General features: G+C 45.3%; 1 protein-coding gene across 3 annotated transcripts in view; it reads right to left on the bottom strand.

The window, feature by feature from the left end:
* Window positions 1–1,809: 1,809 nt before the first annotated feature.
* Window positions 1,810–14,691, bottom strand: part of HEPHL1 (hephaestin like 1) — a 39,873-nt gene continuing 26,991 nt past the window's right edge. For all 3 annotated transcript variants that reach the window (XM_083436156.1, XM_083436154.1, XM_083436155.1), the window contains 9 exons: window positions 13,115–13,328; window positions 11,706–11,845; window positions 10,641–10,775; window positions 8,989–9,095; window positions 8,119–8,341; window positions 6,404–6,543; window positions 4,963–5,122; window positions 4,488–4,559; window positions 1,810–2,814 (listed from right to left, as the gene is read on the bottom strand). In XM_083436156.1, the coding sequence (XP_083292282.1) occupies window positions 2,609–2,814; window positions 4,488–4,559; window positions 4,963–5,122; window positions 6,404–6,543; window positions 8,119–8,341; window positions 8,989–9,095; window positions 10,641–10,775; window positions 11,706–11,845; window positions 13,115–13,328 (1,397 nt within the window). In that variant the 3' untranslated portion in view covers window positions 1,810–2,608. The remainder of the gene's footprint in view (window positions 2,815–4,487; window positions 4,560–4,962; window positions 5,123–6,403; window positions 6,544–8,118; window positions 8,342–8,988; window positions 9,096–10,640; window positions 10,776–11,705; window positions 11,846–13,114; window positions 13,329–14,691) is intronic.

The raw sequence follows: 14,691 nt of genomic DNA, 5'->3' as shown, positions 1-14,691 counted from the left end.
ATAGAAAAATAGAAGGGCCATTTAGGTCTAAGACTGACCCCCTTGAAGAAGGCTTTTGCAACAGGTTCTCATGAGGAGTGAGACAGAACTGAATGATTCTACTTGTCATGATAAGTATGGCAAATCCATACCATGATCAGCTCCCTCCTGGAAACCTATGCCCCCACTGTGGAAGGAAGGGTGGATCCAGAATTGGCCTCCACAGTCACTTATGGACTCACTGTTAAAACTGTGTTAATGAAAGACAATCTTACTTGGCTATGAGTGATCGCCAAAGAAGAAGCAGCAAAACCAGCAATTAAAGCCACTTCCTGATACTTTGAACAAACTGGCAATGGACAATAGCTTTCAAGAGAGATTAAAAAGCATTATTACCTTAGGTGTACACACTAATTTTGTTTGCCCAGCTGCCATTTCTGGTGAAACAGGATTTTGGAATTTGTTTACTAATATTAGGATGAGTGGCTCAAAGCACATGTCATCAGCATCTGCTGATGCACCAGCTGAGACTATACTTGGATGGAGGTAAGCTTGGCCACAGTTATTCTATGCATCTTTGGTAGCCTCCTGCTTAGAGCACTGCAATGCACTGTACATGGAATTCCCTTTAAAAATGGTCTGGAAACTGTACCTGGTCCAGAACAGGGTGGCAAGACTATTAACTAGAACTGGGCATTTTGATCATATTATGCCACTGCTTTACCAACTGCTCCCAGTCAGTTTCTAACTTAAGGTTCTGGTTTAAAACAATAAAGCCCCAAATTCCTTGGAACCAGTTGCCTTCTCCCATACCTACCGGTACCTTCTAGAGCCTTACAATCCTCATCAGGGGCCCTGATCCTGCTGCTGCCAATTGAGGCTGTTGGCTGTTAGAGAGAGGTCCCTCCCACTGGTGGCACCCTGGTTGTGGGAGGAGCCCATCTGGCACAATTCTTGCGGTCTTTTTGGCACCAGAGGAACGCCTTTTTATTTGCTCCGAATGTCTCGATTTATTTTATTTTTATATACGGCCTGCCATCTGAGGATCACAGGGCAGTTTACAATATAAAAACACAAAAATACATAGCACACAGTAACAAACAAAAGCAACATCCCTGCCCCCTCCAAGTTTAAAAGGCCATAGATGGTTTAATTAGCCAGAGTTTGGGCACAATTCTTTACATTCGCATAAGTGAATTTGCACATAGGTAGTGGGCAGATTCTTAAGGAAATCAGCCCTGAGTGCTCACTGGAAGGAGAGATCCTGAAGCTGAGGCGCCAATACTTTGGCCACCTCATGAGAAGAGAAGACTCCCTGGAAAAGACCCTGATGTTGGGAAAGATTGAGGGCACAAGGAGAAGGGGACAGCAGAGGACGAGATGGTTGGACAGTGTTCTCGAAGCTACTAACATGAGTTTGACCAAACTGCAGGAGGCAGTGGAAGACAGGAGGGCCTGGCGTCCTCTGGTCCATGGGGTCACGAAGAGTCGGACACGACTAAATGACTAAACAACAACATCAACAACAACAAAGTGGGCTGATAGCAGCACTTGCATGGATTGTTGTTTTACATTACCGTATTTTTTGCTCTATAAGACGCACCAGACCACAAGAAGCACCTAGTTTTTGGAGGAGGAAAACAAGAAAAAAAATACTCTGAATCTCAGAAGCCAGAACAGCAAGAGGGATCGCTGCACAGTGAAAGCAGCAATCCCTCTTGCTGTTCCGGCTTCTGGGATAGCTGCGCAGCCTGCATTCGCTCCATAAGACGCACACACATTTCCCCTTACTTTTTAGGAGGGAAAAAGTGAGTCTTATAGAGCGAAAAATACAGTATATTGTTAAGATTGTATTTTGTCCTTTTCATCTTTGTGAGCTTTCTAGAGAACATGAGTTACTGGACGGCCAGACAAATGAAGCTAATATTAAACAATAAAATAAAAACAGAACAGACAGCCAAGCCGATTCATTTCCCATATGTGTCCTTTAGTTGCTTGAAGAATTCATTTAGATTCTGGCTCAGGTGTGTATCTCCACATGGTCCAATCCATATCCCTTTCAGACCTAACTGAAATCCGAGATGTTCTGGGGCCTGCTTTGAAATAGTTCTATGTGGCAAGAAGGGAGTTCCCCAAATCATTCCTAGTTTTATCCCAACTACAAGTCCGCTCAGAATTATTGCACCGTAGTAGTAGCTGCTGTAGTTTCGCTCTGTGTAACATACCTGGATGCTTCCAGACTGTCTCTATTTCGGGGTGGGATTCAGTCACATACCGGCAAATTAGGGTTGTGCGATTAAAACGGGCTTAGAGTTCCTGAACAACAAACCTTCTCCCTCATACCCACCCAAATTGGACTTTTTGGAGTTAGGAAAGTGCTGGGGAATGCACTGTAAAATGTGGGATAACACTTGCTTCCTGCAAGTGTGTACAATCTCCCTGAAAACCAGGGACATGGGAGGGTTAGCTAACATGGGCTAACCTCCCCGCGAACTTTGTGGGAACACATTGGGATGAATGATAAATAAACTGGTCATCTGGAAGCGGCCATATGTGTCGCCGTTTCCTCTCACCTCAAAAGGCAGCAGCAACATTCCTGACAAAGTCAATGAAGCCATGTTCAGTCAGATCAGAAGGACTCCATTGGAAGACTGCATTTGCGACCTATGGCCCTATAACGGGCCTTTTTCTTCTGGCAAGCAACGACGAGAATAAGGATCAAGAGAGCTGCCAACAGAACAAGTCCAATGATAAAAAGAGCTTTGAGCACCGAGCTGGCTTCTCCTGGGCCCAGTGTTTTCCCCAAGAATTCTATCCCTGCTCTGCCTTTACCTGCTGAAAGAGAAAGGCATTTGTGAGAAATGTATTCCTTCCCCTGGAAGGGAAACGTCAACTAAATAAAAAACAAACAAACCCCACTGTGGGCTGATTGACACATTTTGCTTTTAGTTGTACATCTGTGACACCTGGCTTGAGAGCAGTACATTTGAAAAGGATCTAGAGTCTTGGTTGACCACAAACTTGACATGAGCCAACAGTGTGACGCGGCAGCTAAAAAAGCCAATGCAATTCTGAGCTGCATCAATAGGAGTATAGCATCTAGATCAAGGGAAGTAATAGTGCCACTGTATTCTGCTCTGGTCAGACCTCACCTGGAGTAGTGTGTCCAGTTCTGGGCACCTCAGTTCAAGAAGGACACTGACAAACTGGAACGTGTCCAGAGGAGGGCAACCAAAATGGTCAAAGGCCTGGAAACGATGCCTTATGAGGAACGACTAAGGGAGCTGGGCATGTTTAGCCCGGCGAAGAGGAGGTTAAGAGGTGATATGATAGCCATGTTCAAATATATAAAAGGATGTCACATAGAGGAGGGAGAAAGGTTGTTTTCTGCTGCTCCAGAGAAGCGGACACGGAGCAATGGATCCAAACTACAAGAGAAAAGACAGTGGAATTTGCTGCCAAGGAGTGTGGTGGAGTCTCCTTCTTTGGAGGTCTTTAAGCAGAGGCTTGACAACCATATGTCAGGAGTGCTCTGATGGTGTTTCCTGCTTGGCAGGGGGTTGGACTCGATGGCCCTTGTGGTCTCTTCCAACTCTATGATTCTATGATCTTCCCCTTTTAGTTGGGGAAGGGCTGTAGCTCAGGGGTAGATCTTGCATGTAGAAGGTCCCAGGTTCACAGCTCAGCAGGTAGGTCCTTCCTGAAACCCTGAAAGTTTGCTGTCAGTCTGGGCCCATCCACACTTTTGTTTGACCTGTGCTATCAAGTCATGGGTCCAAGAAGGGTTTCTTTGGCCCTTTTGGTGTCCCTGGGAAAACCCACTGTTTACCGCCTGGACCCATGACTTGAAATTATGGGACAATTAAAAGGGTGAATAGGCAACCTTAGTGTAGACCAGGGTTTCTCAAACTTGGATCTCCAGCTGTTGTTGGACTATGCTTCCCATCATCCCTAGCTACCAGAACCAGTGGCCAGGGATGATGGGAGTTGTAGTCCAAAAAACCCCGCCCAAACAGTTGGAGACCCAAGTTTGGGAAACCCTGTAGACAATACTGAGCTATATAGAGTAATGGTTGGACCTGGGGATAGCCCACACTTCCGCTTGTCCTGTACCTAGAGAGCATGGGTCTGAGCAGTTTTGCCTTTGACCCACTGCTTTCCCATGGAAAACCCACTCTTTATCGCTAAATCGGAACAAACGGCAATCCGTGGAAATCCCGATTGCCTTATTCCAAATCAGCGCTCAACCACATGCTTTCCCGTGGGGAAGCAGTGGAGCAAACCAAAGTGTGGATGAGCTCTCAGTCTAAAGCAGGGTCCTGTGCTCCCATCCTAAATGTGTAATTGAATATGGAAAGCATGATCAAGAAGTGGGGGCAAATGCGTGCTTCTAAACATGAGCCTCGTACACACGCACTCATTATGGAACCCGGTCTGGCCTCTTGAGTGTTCTTTTTGCGGCAAACCTGGGTTTGCTCCATGAAATGTGAAGCGGCCCAAAGTCATACCTTCTCCAGTCTTCTTGCCATTGACTGTAAATGTGTCATATTTCGTGGTTGTGACTCCACGTCCCACACCATCTGAGCGAAGGAAATAAAAGCAATGTTGGAGTCCTCAATTAACCACAGTTTGTTCCTTTATCCAAACCAGGAGTCTACGATTACTGACGGGAATTGGTAAGAGGATATATTAATTTGAGCGAAGGAAATAAAAGCAATGTTGGAGTCCTCAATTAACCACAGTTTCTTCCTTTATCCAAACCAGGAGCCTGTGATTACTGACGGGAATTGGTAAGAGGATATATTAATTAGGTTTGATACTCTAGAGACCCACGTGTGTGGGTTAGCAACAATAAGAACAGCTGGTTGGCCACTGTGAGATCAGGATGCTGGACTAAGTGGGCTTTTCAACAAGGCTTTTCTCATGTTCTATGACTACTTGTATGCATAAGCTACCCAAACCCATGTTACAAAGGAACCTTACCTGATTCAACAATAGTGTAAGTTGTCTCCATCCCAGCATGGATGTGATCGTGAACGTGGCAGTGCAGAAGCCATGTCCCAGGATTGAACGCTACAAGTTCAACAGTCTGAAACGTCCCAGGGAAGAGGTCATACACATCTCCTCTGTGATTGTGATCCTTCTGTGTCAAAGACAGGAGAGCACTGAGTAAATTCAAAGCTTATCCCTAGGTGGTATAAGTAGCTCACCCTCTGTTTTTATGAGCTTTTGGGATTTCCTGCTGTAGAAATTCCAAATCACTAGAAACATTCCGGTCTGAAAGGTGACTGTGCTGATCGGATGATCAGAGGGCATTCTTATACAGCTCTTTGGGAATGTGGCCCAAATGGGATACAGTGGTATCTCAGGTTAAGTACTTAATTCGTTCTGGAGGTCCGTTCTTAACCTGAAACTGTTCTTAACCTGAAGCACCACTTTAGCTAATGGGGCCTCCTGCTGCTGCCACGCTGCCGGAGCACGATTTCTGTTCTCACCCTGAAGCAAAGTTCTTAACCCAAGGTAATATTTCTGGGTTAGCGGAGTCTGTAACCTGAAGCGTCTGTAACCTGAAGCGTATGTAACCCGAGGTACCACTGTATTCTGGCCACCCAGTCACCATGCAGAAACAGCCATATGGGGATCCTCTGTGATTATTGCAAACAATTTTTTTTGGTATGTGACTATGAAATCTCTTATTTCAGTGGGGGAAGAGGACCACATGCTTAACACTCTTTTTCTCCTCACCTCCCCTTCCTTAAAAAAAAGGGGGACATTGAAGTCTTGGCAGAATCATACCCTCTGTTTTGTTTGCTTTTTGAAACTCTGAGAAGATAAAAAAGAAGAAGCTCCCCCTCCCCCTCATTTGAGGATGGGCAAATATGTCCATTTTTGTTTATCTTATTTTTTTCTTAAATTCAGTTTTCCACAGCTCCATATCAGTCTGCAATTTATTTATTTTTAAAGTTCTCATGAAAAATCAGCTGCATTTTAGCATATTTTTGTCTGCAGTTTTGCCCGCGGCACAAAGTAAATGGTTGGAGATATGAATTCTCATCTATGTGGAAGATATACACCCACAGCCATATATATATATATATATATATATATATATATATATATATATATATATTCTAATCCACCAAAGGGATTTACTTATAGAAGCACCCTCCACTTATGTATCACTCTTCAGGGATTAATAGGATATAATCCAAGGGCATTGTGTTTATGGAAAAGTAGCTAATTGTAGCAGCATGACCAAAATGCTTTACCTCCTTTTACTAATTGTGACCTACTAATTTCCTGCTGGTATAGGATGTGCATACACACGTGGTTGGTTTGCAATAACATCCCCGCTCTGAGAGCTAATGCTTTCTATTTAAGTTATTCGTCACAATGCAAATGGTACTATTTTGCTTATACCAACCTTGAACAGAAAGCTCTCTCCATGGAAATGGACAGTATGAAGGTCAATTTCATTTCCCATTCCAATCAGGTACCAGTTGGTGTTTTCCCCTTTGTTCATTGTTAGCCCATGGAGATTGTCATAGATCTTTCCATTGATTGCTGCAGGGAGAGATTTGCAAAGTTTGCAGAGGCATGCAGGTTTATCAGTGTGCTCTACTGCAAATTAAAATCAGGTATATGCCGTATTTTTCTGTGTATAAGGCGATGCTTTTCGCTAAAAAAATAGGCAAAAATTGGGTGTCGTCTTATACACGGATAGTGAATGCAGAGAGGGGACGTGTGATTAATGGCAGCAGCAAGCAGGAGATTGGCAGTGGTGATTGGGTGGGTGATTGGTGGCTGTGGCAAGGCCTGCTGGTGATTGGCTGTGGCTGCGGCAATTGGGCAGGCGATTGGCGGCTGTGGCGAGGTGGGCAGGCGATTGGTGGCTGTGGCAAGTGGGCAGGTGGGCTGTTGGTGGCGGCGAGCGGGCAGACAATTGGCGGCTGCGGCGAGGTGTGCAATGAGCAGTGGCTGTGGCAAGTGATCGGCAGTGGCAGGCAGGTGGGTGAGCAATTGGCGGAAGTGACCTCCCCCCCCCCAAAGCTAAACAACTTACCGTATTTTTTGCTCTATAAGACTCACTTTTTCCCTCCTAAAAAGTAATGAGAAATGTTTGTGTGCCTTATGGAGTGAATGTAGGCTGCGCAGCTATCCCAGAAGCCAGAACAGCAAGAGGGATCGCTGCTTTCGCTGCGCAGCGATCCCTCTTGTTGTTCTGGCTTCTGAGATTCAGAATATTTTTTTTCTTGTTTTCCTCCTCCAAAAACTAGGTGAGTCTTATGGTCTGGTGCGTCTTATAGAGCAAAAAATACGGTAATTTCCTAATTTTGGGTTTAAAAAAATAGGGGTCGTCTTATACAAAAATACGGTACATTATTCAAAGCCTCTGCTCTTGCTAGAATGATTGGCTTGGATCCAGAGAATCCCTTGCCTTTGTGGATTTCCTCTGGTCTCCTCCCTCCTACTGGCAACTCTCTGAACCACATGCTTTGCCATTCCAGGGGATTTCCAAACCCTCCGGATCAGCTTTCGCTAGAGCATTAAGCAGGCAACAGGGAACTCCTGTTGAAGAAGTATTTCTTTAGATCAGGCATGTCCAACTTTCAAGAGACTGTGATCTACCCCCACTATAAAAAAAACAACTGGCAGTGTTCTACCCAAAATTGTTGAGCTTTTTTTTGGGGGGAAGCCAAAGTTGTTGATCAACCAGTAGATCATGATCAACCAGTTGACATCCCTGCTTTAGATTAAAGCTTTTTATTTCCAAGCATTTCTTTGTATTAAGGTTTTCATTTCTAAGCCCTGAAAGGAAAACCTCCTCTCTTATTTACCTATTCACCAGCCGGTCCTTGTCTGAATGTTTTTCCAGCTTGAAAAGCTTGTCACACTCAGAAAGCAAGTGCCTCAGGAGGTGCCCTCTTCTTGACACAATGCTTTCTTAAGCGCAGGGAGCATTTGTGTTGCCTATCCTCCAGCCCCACCAGTCCTAACAGAACTATAACGGAGAAGCGCTTTGAATGTCTGCATTTATTCCCGCTTAGTGCATGTCGCATTGTGCAACTGTTCAGTAGCAAACCTGAATGTTTCACGAAGTAACATTTTAAAATAATAATCCTATGCTCAACAGCATACCGTGCATATTGTTCCCTTCCACAAAGTCATCGGTGTGGTTGAACGCCTTCGGATCCTCCTGTAGATATTTCTCAATGTTGTCATTCAAATACCAGGACCTGTTTTCATCAAAGACCAGGAACAGAAGGGCAAATTCTCGGTCAATGTCTGTTCTTAAACCCTTTTCATTTAAGACTCCTTTTCTGCAAATTATAAGCGGCCCGATCAAACCACTGTACATATCCTGGAATTAAAGAGAAATGGAAAACAGGGAATAATATTGTGTTAAAAACACTGTACAGTGGTACCTCGGGTTACATACGCTTCCGGTTACATACGCTTCAGGTTACAGACTCTGCTAACCCAGAAATAGTACCTTGGGTTAAGAACTTTGCTTCAGGATGAGAACAGAAATCGTGCTCCACAGGTGTGGTGGCAGCGGGAGGCCCCATTAGCTAAAGTGGTGCTTCAGGTAAAGTATGGAACTCCAGAACGAATTAAGTACTTAACCCGAGGTACCACTGTATTGTGTTTTTAATATTTGATTGGGAGCTGCCCAGAGTGGCTGGGAAAACCCAGCCGGATGGGCGGGGTATAAACAATAAACAATAAATTATTATCATTATTATCATCATCATTAATATATAGATGCATGCAGTTATTTTGTTCAAAACCCAACTTTTTAAATAAAAGGCTGCTAAAGCAACTGTGATAACAGGATCCAGGCCGAATCCTGTTCCCCATCCCTGATTTACATTTGGCTTTGTACAGATGGAGCTTGATAATATAGTATTCATTTAACATTTTAGGCAAATAAACCCCCCTCTCAAGGGTTCTCCCATAAAAGACACACAGGGCGGGGGGGCGGGGGCACACCTTCGCTACATTTACCTTAACAAAATGCACTGTTGAGTAGTAAACCCAAGTGATACAGTTGGGATCAGAGACTCCAGGTCCTGAGCTTTCTGGGACGTTCCATCGGTAGGTGTTTATTTCTCCTGTCCACATACATGTATGTTTATAAAAAGGAATAAATAACAGTTTGTCAAAATCCAGAAATCTGATGAAACGCAGTACTTTGGTTTGAAACCAAAACATTAAAGACAGTAGCTTGCTTATGGTTCTCAGGCTGGTGTGGTACAAAACTCAAAAGGTGTTAACACCACCCCCTACCAAAATTAAGGATTTCCAGTCCCTAATGGTTTTTTTAAAAATTGAAATATTTATTTCCCACCTTCCTGCTACATATAAGGCAGCTTATGGGACGCGGGTGGCGCTGTGGGTAAAAGCCTCAGTGCCTAGGGCTTGCCGATCGAAAGGTCGGCGGTTCGAATCCCCGCGGCGGGGTGCGCTCCCGTTGTACGGTCCCAGCGCCTGCCAACCTAGCAGTTCGAAAGCACATCAAAGTGCAAGTAGATAAATAGGGACCGCTTACTAGCGGGAAGGTAAACGGCGTTTCCGTGTGCGGCTCTGGCTCACCAGAGCAGCGATGTCACGCTGGCCACGTGACTTGGAAGTGTCTCCGGACAGCGCTGGCCCCCGGCCTCTAGAGTGAGATGAGCGCACAACCCTAGAGTCTGTCAAGACTGGCCCGTACGGGCAGGGGTACCTTTACCTTTAAGGCAGCTTACAACAAACAGTTCAGACTCAGAATAAAATTACAGTGGACGCTTGGGTTGTGAACGTGATCCGTGTGGGAGGCACATTCGCAACCCGCAGCGTTCACAACCCATAGCGCCGCATCTGCGCATGCATGGGTTGCGATTCAGGGCTTCTGCACATGCGTGACCACCAAAACCTGGAAGTACCCCGTTGCGGTACTTCTGGGTTTCGGCACACCTGCCACCTGAACAAACACAACCTGAAGCATCTGTAACCCAAGGTATGACTGTAAACACAGTAAAACACCATAGCAGCAATGCGATGGTCTTGGGCAATACAAGCAATCCCTGGCCAAAATCTGTTGATTGTACTAATTATACAACCATCTTAACTTGATATTTTTTGAAAAATTTGGCCACACCTATAGGTTTGCCAACATCAAGACATCTCCATATTTCCCTACTGCGATTAATTCTAGTTTAAAGGTAAAGGGACCCCTGGCCATTAGGTCCAGTCGTGGTTGACTCTGGGATTGCGCGCTCATCTCGCTCTATAGGCCGAGGGAGCCGGCGTTTGTCCGCAGACAGCTTCCAGGTCATGTGGCCAGCATGGCTAAGCCGCTTCTAGCGAACCAGAGTGGCACACGGAAACGCCGTTTACCTTCCCACTAGAGCGATCCCTATTTATCCACTTGCACTTTGACGCGCTTTTGAACTGCTAGGTTGGCAGGAGCTGGGACTGAACAACGGGAGCTCACCCCATCACGGGGATTCGAACCGCCGATCTTCTGATCGGCAAGTCCTAGGCTCTGTGGTTTAACCCACAGCGCCACCCGCGTCCCTAAATTCTAAACTAAGTTCTAGTTTAGTGTGCATTATAATACTAAATGGAACACACTGTTAACAGAACCTAAAGACTTGTAAACATGCAGTGTAATTCACCTGGCATTGTGGTGCGTGCTTTATTCCCAGCTGCTGTTGCTTCCACGCCCTGTGCCGATACTGAATATGGACGACTAGCTTTGTTCTTAAACACAATTAGTATTGAGTCACCAACTTCTGCATGGATCAAGGGCCCTAAGGTGGTTGTTGTTTTTTGAAAAAGCCAAAAAGTAACAGAGAGGCATGATGCAAAGTTAAAATAAAAGAAATGAAAACACAAAAAGCACACACAAAATGCTGAGCACCATAATCTTCCATATCAGGGTTTCCCAGACTTGGGCCTGCAAGTGGCGCAGAGCCACCCGCAGCAGAAGAGCCCACCGCAGCGCTCTGGCCAACAGGTGGGCTCTTCTTCGGACTCAACTCTTGGGCCCCGGACTCGTGGCCTGGCGCCCCTGAGAGCCCGGCACTTGGGTGCCCCGTACCCCTAGTGCCTATGGGTAAGATGGCCCTGCATGAGGGCACCGCCCCATGGGCTTCTGCCGCCTGAGACAGCTGCCTCAGTTTGCCTCATGGTTGGGCCGGCCCTGTAATCAACACCAGAACATAGCTGTCAACATTTCCCTTTTTTAAAGGGAAAATTCCCTTAGTCCAAATAGGATTCCTTGCAAGAAAAGGGAAAAGTTGACAGCTGTGCACCAGAAGGGCCACAAGTTTCCCATCCTTGCTTTAAACGAAGGCTGCACAAAGCATCTTATTTACTCTGCATGCATTGCTGAAGTGAAGTCACTCAACTTATTACTAATGAAATATTTTAAAATAAATCATTGAAGAAGAAGCCTGCACACACATTTCTTCCAAACTTAACTCGGACCAATAATTGGGACAGTTCAGGGGAACTCTAATGATGTAGCTCCATCTCCTGGTGAGAAGCTTGATTAGCTCTTTGACTGCGGTTAAAAAAACCCAAACCCTTGCAGAGTGGATGCATTCAGATGGCAGCTTTGAAAGGGGCTAGCTTTCATCCCATGCCTTTTCCTCACAAGCTGAACCAAACACCAATGCTTAATATTCGCAAGGTGCTTCAAGAGTTTCAAATGAATTACGTAGCCCCAAATTTCTCACCTAGAATTTGCAGGTGTCGCTCCTTTGCGCTCCTCCTTTTGTGCTCCACGAAATCTCCACTTTTGTATTCTCTATAAACCGCCTTCTTGTACTTTGAACCAATGAGGCCTTCACCTTGGCTCACAAAGACATGCCCGTAACTTGAAAACATTGTACAAAGCGAGAAAACAGTTTAAAAGTTCCCCAAAATATTTACCATTCTTAAGCAGAATAATAAAAAGTGAGGCAGTGATAGAAAGAGGGTGACACTTGAAGAGGCAAACTGTGTTCGGATTATCTGGACAGTTAAATTTGTTGGCCTTGTTTACCCCAGGATGTGAGAGGGCCGAAACGGAAATAGCTGAAGCGATGCACAGTGCAATCCTATGCACATTTACCTCAGCTGCAAGTCCCATTGTGTTCAATAGGGTTTAAAGGTAAAGGTACCCCTGCCCGTATGGGCCAGTCTTGACAGACTCTAGGGTTGTGCGCCCATCTCACTCAAAGAGGCCGGGGGCCAGCGCTGTCTGAAGACACCTCCGGGTCACGTGGCCAGCGTGACATCGCTGCTCTGGCGAGCCAGAGCCGCACACGGAAACGCCGTTTACCTTCCCGCTAGTAAGCGGTCCCTATTTATCTACTTGCACCCGAGAGTGCTTTCGAACTGCTAGGTTGGCAGGCGCTGGGACCGAGCAACAGAAGCGCACCCCGCCGCGGGGATTCGAACCGCCGACCTTTCGATCGGCAAGCTCTAGGCGCTGAGGCTTTTACCCACAGCGCCACCCGCGTCCCCCTTCAATAGGGTTTACTTCAAGATAAAGGTACCTTGGGTTGCAATTCTCTGCAAAACTTACTTGGAATTAAGCTCCATTGAATAGCAGAGCATACTTCCAAGTAAATATACATAAGCTCAGGCTGCAAGTGCCTAATTTCTAAAGACAAAAGGCTCAAAACTGTCAGGAAGCCATGACCTGTGACCCGGAAACAAAGGATGATGCTGTGAATTTTGGTTCTATCGGGTTGTCTTTTTTCCACATTTTAATCCACCTCTACCTTTTAACATCAGTTTGCTATTTTCTTTTATTTTAGAAAAATAAATCCTTATGAATACTTGTTAGCATTTTAGTGTGAGTTTATTTTAATAAATATTCAGTTTTGACCAATATGCACATTTCTGCAAGCAATTTACCCCGGTGCAACACATTTCTGCATGCTATCTTCACTAACATATGCATTTTTCTGTGCTTTCCCTTAACATAATGCATTTATATATATTTTTTAAAACACATTGTTGAGTTGAAGAACTGTATCACGAAATTCAGAGGACTGTGAATCTCAAAGGACAGCTGGGCTTTGGTTCACAAATTAGATCCAGAAGTGAGAATTTGGCAGTTTATCCTATCAAAATCAAATTTGTCCCTTATCTGTACCTTTCCTCTTTGCTCGTTGCCTCCGCCCTCTGCTCTGCTCTGTTCTTATCGGGGGCATAGTCCCACTCCATTTCTTCGGCAGCAATATAATATGTTCTCATGGTTCCATAGTGCCTCCCATCATGAGGTGTTTTGCCACAGGGCTTAACTTCATAAAGCTCCTTCATCCCTCCTGTAAAGTGATCGAATGTCCTGCAAACCAACTGGAAAGTCCCTGAAAGGAAATTGTGACATTTATCACCATGCTAGCTGCTCGAGGAGATGGTTGTTGGTGTTATTGCACTCCAAATCACTGTACCAAAAGCAGAAATACAGCACTCCTCTGCCTGCTGGCTACAATCTAAAGCAAAGAGACAATATATATTAGTGTGGGGAATGAAATAAAAAGGAAGGCTGTTCAGCTGGAGGCAAAGCCAAGGTGAACAGAGAGCATCAGCTGTCAGGAGGCATGCGACTGTAGAAAGCTAGAAAAGCAAAAGGGTGCAGGTGGGAAATAGAGAAGGCGATCAAAGATTTGACAAGAAGATTTGAACCAGTAGAGTGAAGGATCCAGGGAGGAGTATGTAGGGGAAGATTGGATTATTTCACACAGAATCACAGAACTGTAAAGCTGGACGGGACCCAAGGGTCATCTATCCCAACCCCCCCGCAATGCAGGAATATGCAGGCAGATCAAACCTGTGACCATGACGTTATCAGCACCATGCTCTAACAGACTGTGGTGGTACGTTTACATTTTAAATGTTTTACTCCCGTTGCGAATTGGCCACGGAATGTGATCAAAGGAGGGTATAAAAATGCTTTACACACATATATACATATGGATGGGGACACAGGTGGCGCTGTGGTCTAAACCACTGAACCTCCTGGGCTTGCGGATTGGAAGGTCAGCGGTTCGAATCTGCTCAACGGTAGTGAGCTCCCGTTGCTCTGTCCCAGCTTCTGCCAACCTAGCAGTTTGAAAGCACGCCAGCGCAAGTAGATAAACAGGTAAACGACATTTCCATGCACTCTGGCACTCATCACGGTCTTCCGTGCACCAGTAGTGGTTTTAGTCATGCTGGCCACATGACCCAGAAAGCTGTCTGTGGACAAATGCCAGCTCCCTCGGCCTGAAAAGCAAGATGAGCGCTGCAACCCCATAGTTATCTTTGACTGGACTTAATCGTCCAGGGGTCCTTTACCTTTTTACCTTTCCCTATACATATGGATACAGAAGGAAGACGTTGCTGCAGATTCTGCAGCGACCTCTTTCAGCTGTGTTTTGCCCTTGATGGATGGAGATGCACACATGAGGAAGGCACTCCCTTACAACACAGCACTGACAATAGTATTATTGCAATGTTGACTATAACATAGCAGTGTCTTGCATTGCATCAATGCTATGTCCTTTGGCTCAAGCAGTTTATAAATCAGTTGATACACTGATACTTCAAAGTAGAGGCTCAATGAGCGTATGGATGCTACAGCAACATTTACAGTGTTCTAAACATTCATAACCCAGTGAGGATCACAATGAGTTGATTTATCAATGCACATGGTGACAGCTTTGTAGTTGCATGGAGAAAGGATGCTCA

Source organism: Podarcis tiliguerta, assembly GCF_965153285.1.
Source record: "Podarcis tiliguerta genome assembly, chromosome: 4".
NCBI classification, from domain to species: domain Eukaryota; kingdom Metazoa; phylum Chordata; class Lepidosauria; order Squamata; family Lacertidae; genus Podarcis; species Podarcis tiliguerta.
The sequence above is the reverse complement of the archived record's forward strand: the minus strand, read 5'-3'. Positions and strand labels throughout refer to the sequence as shown.